The sequence below is a fragment of the Barbus barbus genome (genome assembly GCF_936440315.1).
Source record: "Barbus barbus genome assembly, chromosome: 41".
Classification (NCBI taxonomy): Eukaryota; Metazoa; Chordata; class Actinopteri; order Cypriniformes; family Cyprinidae; genus Barbus; species Barbus barbus.
The window spans coordinates 16,286,620-16,301,471 of NC_136719.1; the positions used below are offsets into that span (position 1 = coordinate 16,286,620).

At 35.3% G+C, this 14,852-nt stretch overlaps 2 protein-coding genes across 2 annotated transcripts in view; both read right to left on the bottom strand.

Annotated features, from left to right (window-relative positions):
- The window catches only part of LOC306860553 (cyclic AMP-dependent transcription factor ATF-7-like), a gene marked incomplete at its 5' end in the record, with an annotated part of 32,756 nt that extends 23,756 nt beyond the window's left edge, over positions 1-9,000 (bottom strand). Inside the window, one exon of the mRNA XM_079402298.1 lies at positions 8,947-9,000. The remainder of the gene's footprint in view (positions 1-8,946) is intronic.
- Positions 9,001-10,463: 1,463 nt separating this feature from the next.
- On the bottom strand, positions 10,464-14,852 carry LOC306860569 (ankyrin repeat and SOCS box protein 8-like). The gene is made up of 4 exons (XM_079402321.1): positions 14,699-14,852; positions 13,473-13,657; positions 13,294-13,398; positions 10,464-12,201 (listed from the first exon to the last, which is right to left on the bottom strand). The coding sequence occupies exons 2-4, from the start codon at positions 13,599-13,601 to the stop codon at positions 11,566-11,568; spliced, it is 870 nt and encodes a 289-aa protein (XP_079258447.1). The 5' UTR covers positions 13,602-13,657; positions 14,699-14,852; the 3' UTR covers positions 10,464-11,565.

Genomic DNA, 14,852 nt, shown 5'->3' on the forward strand with positions numbered 1-14,852 from the left:
TATTGGAAATGAGGAACGGACAGTGCAATAAGGGTAATTCTGGAGAGACATGTCTGGAATGAGCCGCTCTGATCCAGGGGAATGAGATGCGTGTGTATTGGCTTGTTGTAGACACTCCCTCTTTCTTGAATGATTCCCTGGACTCTGATGGATCCATGAGATGTTCAGAAAAGGGCTGGGCAGCTAAAACTTACATACAGGGTTGTCCATAATTTGGACCAATTATTTTTTAATGACTTTTCCAGTTGTCCGTGATTATGGGACTTATGGGAAAGTTGGCACGAAATGAAAATCTAGCCTACTTTCTTTGCTTAATTCTTCTTCATGTTTAATTAAAATGTCATAACTGGACCTTCTGGTGAAAACAAATTTCTCTCTGGTGACGTATATAAACTTATATAAAAAAAATTGGATATTTTATTTTACCTAAATTCTTTTAAATTTCTTTTTCAATAATTCACTCAGTTGTATGTCACAATATGGAAGAAAAGATCTGTCAAAAGTGTTTTGCTTTAATTAGTAAAAAAGAAAACACAAAATCTGGTTGATAATTAAGACCTGTTTTTCACTAAATAAACACAATAAAAGAATGATATGTAATAATTTAAATTTAAATGCACCAACATAACAATACATAGCAATGAACAGCAATGCATATGTATAATATGCATATTTGCCAATGCATAGCCGTATATTTAGTAAAAAAATGCAACAAGGAGGCATTTAAAACCTTTTTAAAGAGATAGTTCACCCAAAAATTTTAATTCTGTCATTCATTACCCTCATATCGTTCCAAATCCGTAGGACCTTAGTTCATCTTCAGAACATAAGTTAAAATATTTTTTATAAAATCTGAGCGCTTTCTGACAATTTCTGAAAATATTTTAATTTGTGTTCTGGAGATGAACGAAGGTCTTGGGGTTTGGAACGACATGAGGGCGTGTAATTAATGACAGAATTTTCATTTTTGGGTGATATATCGCTTTAAGTGAAGTAAATGAATCGCTGAATCAAGTCATCATTTATATAAAGGTTTCAACATATCTTTCTTAGAAAAGATTGGTCCTCAGGACGTATTGGTCAAATAATGGGCATTAAAGATCATAATGGTGCATAGTTTTATACTGACAGAAAAATCACAAGTATTCTGTAATAATCAATTTCTTGCATAGCTCTATTTTGAAATGTGTTCATGTACTACACACTTGTGTTTAGTATCCATTATATACGCGTTTTATATTTAGTTGTGGTGGCCTTCAGCAAATTTGACTGGGCTGACCGAATTTGTCATCTGTCTTCACAGCAGTTCTCAATCTACACTCTCACTCCTTTAAACCCAGTGCTCCACGCATAGAGAGGCTGGGAATTTTGGAAAAAGTAACACGTTCATTAAATTTAAATGGAGGGAAGTTTCATTAAACTTTCAACATGCCCCACCAGCTCAGAATGACGTCTGGTGAGTTACACAACCACCACCGCAAACAAAAGGTGAAGAATGAACTAAACATCTTCCTTGACTATAACAACAGGGACTTAAATGGATAAAGCTTGCATATGTCGTCTGTAAAAAATGTAAAAAGCCATTTAGATTGGCAGGTCTGCAGGCTGAGGTGCTGCTAACTTATGTAACATTAGTGCTGTAAAGTTACAGCAAACAAAAGCAACTGCTCTCAAAGTGCCAATAGAATAGAAATGCACAAAAAAGCGTTAGGATCATTTTAAAAAACAATTATTTGGTGGGTTGTCTGAACAACAATGTGTGTTAAAGCTGGATTCGGTTTACCCATCTTGCACTCGACATGCTGTTTAGGAGGCCTTCACAAAAAATTACTTAATTAAAGGGGTAATTCATCCAAAAATGTTATTTTGTTAATTACTTCCCCTCATGTCGTTTCAAACCTGTAAGACCTTCGTTCATCTTCAGAACACAAATTAAGTCGTGGAACTCTTGTGAACGTGCATCGAAGACTGACTGAAGAAATTGCTGAATAAAGTCATTATTTTTGTTTACTTTGAGCACAAAAAGTATTCTCGTAGTTTCATAAAATTAAGGTTAAACCACCGATGCCACTAGTTAACGATGTCCTTACTACCTTTCTGGGCCTTGAACGTGGTATTGCATTGATGTCTATGGAGGGTCAGAGAGCTCTCAGATTTCATTAAAAATTGTGATTAATTTGTGTTCCGAAGATGAATGGTCTTACGGGTTTGGAACGACACGAGGGTGAGTAATTAATGGACAAATTTTCATTTTTGGGTGAACTATCCCTTTAAATTACACATTGCTTTAAAATACAGGTATACAGAGCACAAAAGAACAAACCAGAATGCTGTATATATCCTTATTTCAATTGCGTTCAAGTGTCTTGTGTGGAGAGACGTGCAGTTATAAGCTGAAATCAGCAGCCTCTGCCAAGACCCTTGCTCTGTTTTCCATAAAGAAAATAACTGCATCTTGTTTGCCCCAAAAGGCCCTTCCCATTACAGCTGAGATCAAAGTGGAGTACAAGCTAAGCAGCTTGATTCCTTGCAGACCTCACACGCTCTACAAGTGAGCCAACAGCTTGGTGTCAGAGCTTTCGGTCTGGTTGCAATACACACAGACAGTTTGGTCAGAGAAACGCACAAAGAGACCATATACAAATGAGAAGCACCCATTCGTTATACCCTTGGTGAAGTGTCCGTGTCTCAGTAAGCCTCAAACTAAGAGAGCGCACTCATGGAGGAGTCTGAAGTTTACCATTGCACAATAAATCAGCCGAATAGAGATCGGACCACCTGCGTCAATGTGTGCAACAATTGACCATCCAAAACAAAAATAGAGCCTTTATGGATTATTCACAAAGACATTCTGGAGTAATCGAAGACCACTTCCTGTTAAGATTAAGATTATGTTTGCAATATAAAAGCATGGGAAGCATTTGTAATTGAAGTCTGTTTAAGCATGTTTGTACTTTAATTATTTCCAACAAATGCTCAATTAAAGAAAAAAACCTATTATTAATGAAACGACATTCTCTTAACATCTCAAAATGCTTGCATTATAACAAACTAAAGTGCACCTAAAAAGATCAAAATAAATAAATAAATCTGTATGCAACAAAATTTCAGAAACTGTTTCAGAACTTTCGGTTTTGCCCAAAATAGTTATGGAGGGCCAAAACCATTTATCAAGACAGTGATCTTTGATGAGTATTTTTCGAATTACATGTTTCATGTCAGCCAGATTATTTTGTATACTCAATATACTGTAGATAAACAAAGTAGCAGGGTGGACACACTTCACAGTGAGCAAAAAGGATGCTATATTAGCATATGTAACATTTGTTCAGCTGAAATAAGGAGAGGTGACTTGTTGCCAAAGAACATTACTACAATATCACAAAAAAAAACAAAAAACAGGTGTGTCGGTGCCAATACATCGACGTTGCGCTACAGGCGCCCCGAGTTCAAATCCCAGCTCATAGACCTTTCCCAGATCCTGCCTCCCTCTCTCTCGCAATTCACTTCCTTTAATTACACTGACCTATCTAAATAAAGGCAAAATGCCAAAAGAAAAAATAAAGAATAAACTGGTGTAAGACCAGAAATTGCTAGTAAATTTCACAAAAAAAAACTACAAAAGAAACTGTAAATTAAATAGTGAAAGAAAAATGACATTTTGAAGTAGAAAGGCTGAAACATTCTCCAATAATCTGTGTTGTTTATCACTTGAGAACATGAAACCTTGAACAGCATACCGAGTTTAATTACCCAGTTTACCAAATTCAATTACCAAAACTTATTTTTGGTTACAAATAAATAAAAACTTTAATTTTGGTTTCAGTCTTTTAGTAAAAATTCATAAAAAAAAAAAAAATTTCAACCAAATTCAGACTCAACTAGAGTCTCCAACATGAGAACCGCATATCTCTGCATGAGTGCTTGTTGCGAAGCCACGGCTCTGACAACATCCACCATCTTTGATAGCACTACTGAAGATAAACTGAACAGCTGGGTTTGTCTATCATCAACCATTTAAACAGGAAGACAGCTCGCAGTACTAGCAACGCACTGCTTGAGTTTTTAAAAATGCAATACATTCAGGGTTCCCACACCTTCAGACCAATTGATTTCCATGACTTTCACATTTACATTTATATTTGCATCGAATCATAAAGAGGATGCTGCTTTTATTAAAAATTACAAACAAGGAATCACAGCAAATGATACAGGAGCTAACATTATTAGCAGTCATAAAAATTCATTTAAATGTTTTTTTTTAATTATTATTTAACAGACTGTATATATAAAAAAAAAATTTTAAACTGTGAAACATTTTAGAGAATTATATTGTTGACTATAGAAATTTCCAAGACATTTTAAAATGTCCTTAATTTCCCTGACTTTTCAAATTCACATTTCCAGATTTTTTTCCACGACTGAGGGAACTCTGTGGAATGCATTTTTATAAATTCACAGCCCAGTTCCTCAGGATCAATTGGGCCTTAGTGGTCCGACACGGGGACAAACAGCATCCTGCTGTTAACTTGGATTTCTCCTACTCAGCAGGTGGACGGTGTAGCAAGGTCCGGCTATAATCTGCCTCAGGCGTGCACTGTTTGATGCTGTCTGCTAGGAAACTGACAAAACAAACTGTATTAATAGCTTCAGCTGGAGCCAAGAATGAGGAATCTGGAGAGTGAGCTGCCAGAGAGTAAGGGAGACCCCACAAAAAGGGAGCGACGGAAAAGGGGGGCAGGGAGCAGAGAATTGAACGAAAGCTTTTGGAGGGTGTTCGGTAACTCGCAGGTAAAGGCCAAGGGTCCCGCAGATGGTTTCAGGGATGGGGGATCTAGGGTGCGGGTGTGTGTTTTATGGTTTATTTGGATTTATGTAACCTTAGTGAACTTGAGCTTTGGAAAATGGAACAAATGAAACTTTAGATCCATGACTGCAGTGTGCCCGGTGCTAAATCCATGGTGAGGAAATACACAATGTAGCCCAATGCAGTCCCCAGGGCCTGTATTCTGCTAGGAACAATGTCGACCCCAAGTCCCCCTCTGTAAACACATAATCCTCCTCAGATCAGATCATACTGCTGCTGCAACAATGTTGGACATAAATGGCAACAGTGCGTCTTCTCTCCTGTCTACAGAAATATATCAAACGTCCATGATATATTTGCAATTATGTTGCTGGCAATATATTATACGACACTGATTCAAATGGACTTATTTGCTTATTACTGAAAAACCTTTGTTTCAGCCCCTACGAAATACTGTAGTAAAAACATATGTAGGTAAATATTACTGTTTATTAATGTATAGCTGTGCAAACACTGCTGTTCAAAAGTTTGGGCTCAGAACTTGAAAGAAATTAAAGAAAGAATTAATACTTTTATTCAGCAAGGACACACTGAACTTGTTAAAAGTGACAGTAAAAACATTTATGATGTTACAAAAGATTTCGGTAACACTTTATTTTAGGGTCTCTTAACTAGTTGCTTATTAGCATGCATATTACTAGAATATTAGCCATTTATTACATATTAACGCCTTATTCTACATCCCTAATCCTACCCAATACCTAAACTTAACAACTACCTTACTAACTATTAATAAACAGCAGGTTAGGAGGGAAAAGTCATAGTTAATGGTGAATAAGTGTTCCCTATTCTAAAATATTACCAAGATTTCTATTTCAAATAAATGCTGTTCTTTTGAACTTTCTAGTTAAAGAATCTAAATATACCACAAAAATATTAAGCAGCACAACAACAATTTTCAACATTGACAATAATAAGTTTCTTAAGCAGCAAATCAGCATATTAAAATGATTTCTAAAGGGTCATGTGACACTGAAGACTGGAGTAACAGCTGCTGAAGATTAAGCTTTGCCATCACAGGAATAAGTTACATTTTTTAATTTATTTAAAATGTTATTTTTAACTGTAATATTTACAGTATTACAGATTTCACTGTATTTTTGATCAAATACAGTATATGTAGAACATTCTTTCAAAAACATTAAAGAATTTTTGCAGACCCCAAACTTTTGAACAATTAAAATAAATGTGTTCCTTTGATGTAAAACATCTTACCATTTTTATTATCTAGATTGTATATTCACCATATTTTACTTCTTGTGTTAAACCACAGCATCTGGTCAAAATGACGGTTCCTATGATTTGACTGCAAAAACATTTTATGCAATTTCAGAGCAAATAAACATCAAGATTATATTAAAAGGCTGGACAAAATATCAAGATATATTGCTGTCAGTATGGCAATGTTCTGAAAGAGTGGCTAATTACGTTATAATGGACATACCAATTCAATTTTGGCATATTCTACTGTTTCTCTAAACATTACAGCACCATGATGGCATGTGAATATCATATTTTAATGATTCCTAAATCAGCGCTATCCATCAACCCTGGTGTGCTTGCCAAAAACCGGATGAAAACTGTTTCCAGCCACCCACATTGTCCATTCATTATTTCTACTATGCAGTATCTCCCTCAATTTTTGCGAGCTCTCTCACAGTACTTCATGAGCCTGGCACACCTTTTAGAGCAGGCCAAATATTACATAACTTTAGAAGAGCACAGATGCCCAGAATCAACTCAAGCACGGCTGGAAGTTTATCCTTATTGTCTGTTTGATTTGAACAGTCTGCTGGATATTTGAAACAGTGTTATTTGGTCTGCTCTATTATTCTATTGATGCATCCGGGCAACTATCATTGCCTATCTGCAGTCAATTATATTATCCTGTATACAACTGTTGCCAGGACAACTTACATAATCATAACATAATCCTTCATTCACAGTTCTGACTTTTAATGGTTAGTGTGGTTCAACAAATGACCTGGTAGTCACAAACAGTGCCGATTTCATCATATGAAAGACGTCAAACTGGCATATGAAGTTCCTTCCTGTAAAACGTCTTCACTTAACACATTGTAAACCGCTGCACATGCCTTATAGCAGAGGTGAAAGTAACAAGTAAGGCTCTGAGCTCTTATTAACCAAGCCGCTATGAGGCAATTACTGTAACAGCTGCAAAAACGCTCACTAGTGCACAAGCAAATACATCTACTGAGAGGATGATGTATTATATGGAGACGTACAGTCATTCCAAAGAGTAACATAATTGGAATTCAACAAGTGCCAAGTGAAGATGACCTATATCTACAATTGCAGGTCCTCAGACATACAGATGGTGTTTACAGGTCTAAGATGGGACATTCACACGCTCAGAAGAAATCAAGTTGATTATTTTCAGCTGTTTTAGGAGGCATCTTTTCACACTGGATGCATTATGAGCAAAGATGTCTTTATCTTATCTGGAGACAAATACCCACAACAATTTCATGGAATAGCAAACTGATCAACAGCAGGTGCTTGTTTTATATAATATGTGACCCTGGACCACAAAACCAGTCTTAAGTCGCCGGGGTATAATTGTAACAATAGCCAAAAATTCATTGCATGGGTCAAAATTATCGATTTTTCTTTTATGCCAAAAATCATTAGGATTTTAAGTAAAGATCATGTTCCATGAAGATATTTAGTAAATTTCTAACCGTAAATATATCAAAACTTAATTTTTGATTTGTAATATGCATTGCTAAGAACTTCATTTGGACAACTTTAAAGGCGATTTTCTCAATATTTAGATTTTTTTGCACCCTCAGATTCCAGATTTTCAAATAATATCTGTATAATAGCTGTATCTCGGCCAAATATTGTCATATCATAACAAACCATACATCAATGAAGCTTATTTATATAATAATTATTTAGATAAATAAATCTAAATTTCGAAATATTTACACTTAAGACTGGTTTTGTGGTCCAGGGTCACATGTTCATACAGCTAACAATCAAGAAAAACTAATTTAGTTTGTTTAAATTGCCAGCAATTTTGTGATTTATAATTCTCACATTTGTGTGGGGTTGACCCTCTTTTTATTTATTCATGACATTCAAAAAAAAAAAAACCCAAAAAACATCTACCTTTTAAACTAACAGTAATTACTGCAAAGCTTTTAGAAAAGATTTTAGTTGGAAAAAAAGTAAAAAGTAAAATATGAAAAGTAATTTATCGTACTTCAAATCATGACTGTCTCTGTAAACAACAAAAATAGAACTTTTATGGAAATGTCCTAAAAACTCAAGGCACTGTTGCCTTGTTTTGTTTTATACAAAGTTTTATGACACTATAATGTGCAATGTCTACCTTCTATGTTGGATTGCTGCAATACATAAAAAAATAACGTTCATTTCTAGTGCCTTCGCCGAAAATTAACGTAGCTAACTATTTAGCAAATCTATGCTAGCTTGATGTCTTCCGAACATGCCAACTTTAAAGCCAGCCTTTTCCCGCATGTGCCCGCCCTACCCTTGTTGTGATTGGTCACAGGCGCGTCAATCAAAAATATCGAATTGCTGTTTGGCTACAATAAACGTCAATCACGATTATTAGCTGCGTCTCATTGGCGCACGGAAATCCCACTCAAAAATGGAATTCACGTACTTAGAACGTACAGGCCGCTCATACTCCCCCCGCTAGAAACAAAAGTATGCAAACAGTACTTTGAAGCAAACAAACTGACCGTGGCATCAAATTTGTAATTTTATATAAGCAAAAAACGTATATATTGAAAGAAAACTAAACCGCTATAGTATGTAGTAATATGGTATACACATATACAAGATAATAAATGACGCTAGGGGCACTTTTGGGTTCCTAAGATTTTCTTCTCTCGCTTGTCAAGAGCTCTGATCGAGCTGAGGTGTCCGCTGTAACCCACTGACAGCCGCTCAGTCTCCACATAAAACTTACTCTTGATCACAGACAAACCTTGTTAACGGATATAAATAACAACTGGGCGTTGTTTCAAATCAAGACAATCATCGATTCCACATTTTTGACAAAAGAAGAATGTTTACAAACTTACCACAGCGCCCCTCTCTCTATCTCTCTCTCCTCTCTTGGAATCTGACACGCCCCTCCCTGTGAAGTCTCGCGAGATTTTAGCGTCACACAACCCCAATCCCTCAGCGCTCACCTGGGATGGGACGTTTACGATCACGTTGTTGATGCTTGTTTTTTTCTGTGAAGGTGATCAAGAAACTATATAGCTTGTTTATTTACTGACTATAATCATGTTATTAGGGTATAACATTCTGGCACAAACTTTGAATGTTGCTATGAATGTGAATGTAAATCACTCTAAAATAGATTATTAGACTTTTTAATCTTTTTTTAAATCCTCCTAAATAATAATAAATAATACAATCTTTGTAGGGTGCTACACTGTCTTCTTTTAGAATAGTGGTTCTCAAGATCATTAATATTAATATATTAAAACAATCAAATTGTAATGTAAATTAAAATACAAAAATGTATTAAAAATATATAAAGCTGTAAACCGAAATATTTCATTTGTACCCTCTCAGTAACTATTTATATTGAAGGACATATAGTTTTTGAAACTTCAGGAATCACAGAATGTATCATGTTTAATTCATTTAATATATTGGTTTCTGTTACTCCCAGTGTTAGTGAAGAAAGTTGGAAAATAGTTTAAAAAATCTTATTAAAATTGATTGTACAGTCAATTTCTGTGCACTTATAATAGTGTTTCCTCATTCCTTGTATTACAAAATGTCAAAAAAAAAGGAAGCAATATTTTTAATTATCCATACCCTTAGATTGTCATGAACAATATTTTGTTCCCATCCCAGCCTTACTAACTCTCTTCACAAGTGGTCAGTGATTCATTCTGCTATTGAGTGTATCATACTGATTTTTCTGTGCATTAACTAAAGCCACGATGAAGATGAAAACTTGTAAACTGAAGGTGACGGCTTTGAAAGCAGAGGAAGGTGAGCTGCAGAGGGCCTTTATTCAGTCCTACTGTAGTTTCCTTCCTGACCGATTTACATTCTCTTAAAGAGGACATCCTGTGCTTAGGAGTTTAAATAAAGCATGATGCAAAACACAAACTCACTTAAGTTAAAAAAGCAAAATGTACACAAAGTATGCTTTTTTCTTGCTATTAAATTTCTTAAGAAAACCAAACCAGGGCTTTGATGGAGAGCGTTTTTAAAGTCTTAGTATAACTTACAGAAAACATTAATACATATTTGCTAATTAATATAAAATAGTAAGCAATGGATCCATGACTTCTGTTTATTTAGCTATTATAAGTAAATATAGGTTTTACCTTTTCCTGAAGATCTGATATTTGACAGTCTTTTTCTGTCATGAAAAATTAGAACATGATTTTGATTATTTTACAAGCTTTAGCTGACTGTTTTATATCCTGTGGTATTCCAGCACCCTCTACTGGTTAAAATTATACACAGAGAGCTCATCTAAAGATTCATGTCATTGAGAAGGCAAATGATGTGTTCATCATCACGTTCACATTTCACTTGTTTTGAAGAAAAAACTGCAGTAAAACACTTGAACAATGCATGGAGGCTTTTACTGGTTATTCTGCATGCATAAAACTAGATGTGAGCACTACATTCTTCTTAATCAAGCAATATAACAACAGAGAAATGAAAACAGAGCTGCACAAAATCAGAGGGGGTTCACAAGATGTGACACTAGTGTTGACATGAATTCATTTAAGACATCCCATTCATAGTCTGCCAGTGTTTGGAAAGATCATGCTTAGAAGACACTGTGAAGCTAAAAAAAATGAACATTCCCATTACTGACACAGAATATTCTTGTTAAGGTTTGCTATGTTTTCATCTCAAACTTAAATACAGCTCATTTTCTGCAATCATCAGCACCAAAATAAGTAATACAATCCAAGACTCTAAACCAGGTAGTTTTCAAGAGAAATATTCATGATTATGAATGTGACAGATGAACAGAAATAGATATTGTTTTGAAATCCAATGAAGTGTTCTTACATCGTTCTGTTTCAGAACAGTAAACAAATGTAAAACAAGGTTACTTTGAGGCAAATTTACTATATTTTTGAAAAAATGCACCCATATTTCCAGGATAATTTTTGATGACTGGCCTCATAAAATGATTAAACAAACATGTTAATATTTATTTGACTTTAAAATGTAAAGGTTTTAGTTGTCTTTAAAAAACGATTACTGCATAAATAAAAACTTTAACTTCAAATAGAAAGAAATACATTTAATATATAATTATAACTTATGAGTGCTGTTTAAGTGTTGTTTGTGTGTAGATAAGATTTACTGGTAAATAATATTTTTTAATTATTTCTTGTTTTTGCAATTTTAGAGTGTTTCACACATTATTATCTACTGATATTTTAACATTATAGGTTCATAAGTGCATTTTCGACATCTCTCTCCTACCAGATCAACATTTATCCGCACCAAAGCAGACAATCGCACTGCAACCCAAGTCTGAGTTTGTTTGATGGCATAATAGCAACAAAAGAAACATAAAACTTCCTCACTTCTTCACCCACTGTATATGGACAGACACTTCAGATTGCAGTCTGATTACAATCACGTTCACGTACACAGAAGACATCTACCTCCTCCACGTCTGACATTAAGCACAGTCTTCTCGCTCAGTCTCTGAGGAGCACATATTCTTTCACTGACTCTGGTAGCAGGAGCTGTTTCACCGCAGATGGGAGGAACTGAACTCCCAGGCTGTTACGAACGGTGCAGCGCGCCAAGGCTCTCAACGAGGGCGGCTGGGCTACGAGGCTAGTGAGTCGAGCCAGTAAATGAGGATCTTTACTGAGCTCACGTGGTAAAGAGCCGTCGGCCCTGCGGATTTCAAACCTCCCCGCAGCGCGGCAAAGCAGCTCCAGGCACTCTTCCTCCTGTTCTGTGCCCAGGCCCCGAGCCAGCAGCGCCACCAGCCGCGAGATGGGCGTCTGGCCCTTTAGGTTGGTGACGTGGACTTGAGCGCCGTACTCCAACAGCACACGGACGCTCTCCAGGTTGCCCTTCATGGCCGCCCAACTGAGGGGTGTGTCGTTATTGTAATCGCGGACATTCGGGCATGCGCCGCTCTCTAACAGGGCCCGTACACACTCAGGGTTATCTTTGAAGGCGGCCCAGTGCAGTGGGGTATCCTTGTTGCCGTCCAGAGCATTCGGCTGGGCCCCGTATTCTAGAAGCAGCTCCACACAACCCTCGTCCTTCTCCGCTGCGTAATGCAGGGCAGTGCGGTTGTAGCCATCCAAGGCGTTTACCTGAGTGAGAGAGATAGTTGGTTAACATCGTAAAAAATTAAGTAAAAACTGTTGGGTTGAAGCATCTTTCCTACTACTATAATGAAGAAAAACCCACACGAAAAAAATAAATAAATTATATTATATATATATATATTATTTGATCAAAAATACAGTAAAGACAGTACTTAAATATTTAAATTTTGCTATTTAAATATTAGAATTATTACAATTTAAAACAATTGTTTTCTATTTGAACAGATATTTAAATGTAATTTATTTCTGTGATGGCAAAATGTAAATTTTCAACAGCCATTACTTCAGTGTCACATGATCCTTCAGAAAATGTGGTGTTCAAAAACATTTCTTATTATCAGTGTTGAAAACAGATGGGCTTAATATTTTTGTGAAAAACATGCTAAATGTTTTTCAGGATTCTTAGATGAATAGAAAGTTTACATCAACAGCATTTCTTTTGCAACATTATTAATGTAAATTTAATGCATCCTTGCTGAAAGTTTGAAATGGTAATGTACATATTTTTTAATAAAACTTTTTCATTTCTCATTAATATTACATTTTTATTTTAATTATTTAGACAAATTAAAATTTTGTCTGCCAAATCAACAAGCAAACTTATACGGGAAAAAAACAAAAAAGGAAATTATGTCATAGAGGACCCTTGCAGATACTTATATAAAGTCAATAATAGCCTATATTTTTTAAGTCAAGGTTAGTTTAGGGTTTAAAAATATCATGTGGTGCTCCCCCACAACTCCCCCAAAACATACAACAATACTTTAAATGAACTTTTACCTTGAAAAATATATTACATAACTTTTTGTAAAATAAAGATTAAGATGTGTATTCTTATATCAGAAGTATTCAAAATGTAAAACATAACTTGACATGCGTTTTAATCATAGACTGTAAAAAGACCTTTAATCACTTACTTGTCACAGACCCATTAACAACCTAACAATAAAATGTGTCATTTCTCCACCACTAGTGGCACCAAAATTGCACGCTTTAATTTAAACTGTCAAAACACTGAATTTAGGGAACTGACTTTAGTTTGCAAACTCATAAAGAATGATTCTTGTTACGCTGTACCTCGGCACCTTTCTCCAGCAAAAGCTCCACACAATCAGCATCAGCCACCATACAGGCACAGTGCAGGGGCTTCAGCGTGCCATGCATCCGGTTCACATCTGCTCCCTGTGAAAGCAGCATATTTTCAGTCAGAACGCAATATATGAAACGCTTTCTGAAGCTTTGGTAACACAACTCACCCTGCGTATAAGATCTTCCACATTATCATGTGGGAAGGAGCGAATGGCAGCTATGGTTCGAATGAGCCTTTCCGACAATGAGTATTTGCTCTGAATACTCTGCATGATGTACCACATAGTAGAGCTCATGTGGAACTAAAGGACATTTCACCCAGACCGGGTGACACCGCACCAAAATGAGATGGCTGTGAAAGCGAGAAAAATAAGACAAAATTGATTAACAAGAGAATAAAGTTGACAGAACAAGTAATATTTTTACATTAGGATTCATACAATCATTCAAACGCTTTACTGGTTTATGTTAATAGGGGATATGCTTACCACCACATTTACAATTTATTTAATAATAATAATCAAACAATCATCAAAATAAATAGAATAAATGCCAATAAATACATATTAAACAAATTATAAATGTTTAAATAATAATACAAATATATATTTATGTAATATAATAGTTTCTTTATTATATTTTATAACCTGGCAAATATTAAAAATATTAAAACAAACAATAAATTATAAATACATTTTTCATCAATTTGTCATTTATTTTTTACATCAATTTGCCTATAAATGAATATAAAACAAATAAAGTACATAAAATGTAATGTTTTACAATAGTTTTACTTGTGTCGTTTATAGATTTTTGCTTTTATTTAATTTTTCACGTCTTTATTTCCAAAATCTTTTTTTCATACATTAATTTTTATAATTTATTTGTCCATATGGTAATGAGGGTTAATAATGTATCTTTTCGAAACATGTCTTCATTCATTAATATTTAATTTGACAAATTTCGCTCTTCCATCTAGGTCTAGGTAATACTCTAGTGGGTTATATATCAAGCTGTAGACTTTATACTAACAAAATATAGTTATTCTTTGTGTAGCAGGTGCCTGACACACTCGACCTGTCTTATAAAGAAATAAAGCAAAGGGGCTGTTTCTGCTCGTCTGGTCTTGTTGTCATGCTGTCAACATAAGGTCGTGTGACAGATCAGCTAGCGAAGAAACACAAGCATTAACAAGCAAATAAAGTCGAAAACATGACAGCTTTATAGTACCATTCGACAAATATGTCTGGCTCCATCTAAATGAAATGTTTTTTTGAAAAAGGCAGGGTTCTGTTTATGTTTATTACTCCTCTCGGTATGTGTCCTACCGGAGTGAACTAGCCGTTTGGAGCTAGTTTCGACACCCAGGAGGTGAAATTACAGATCTTCTTACCTCTGGATCTTCTTAGACGCAAGTGCTCGAGTAAAACAAAAGCAAAACGCAGAGTATGTAATCGAAGACGATTAGGTGTTCAAACGGTGCCTGCAGGAAATGAAAACAGCTGCAGGTTTGTAGCTAATCTGCTCAACACAAACACTGTGACGTC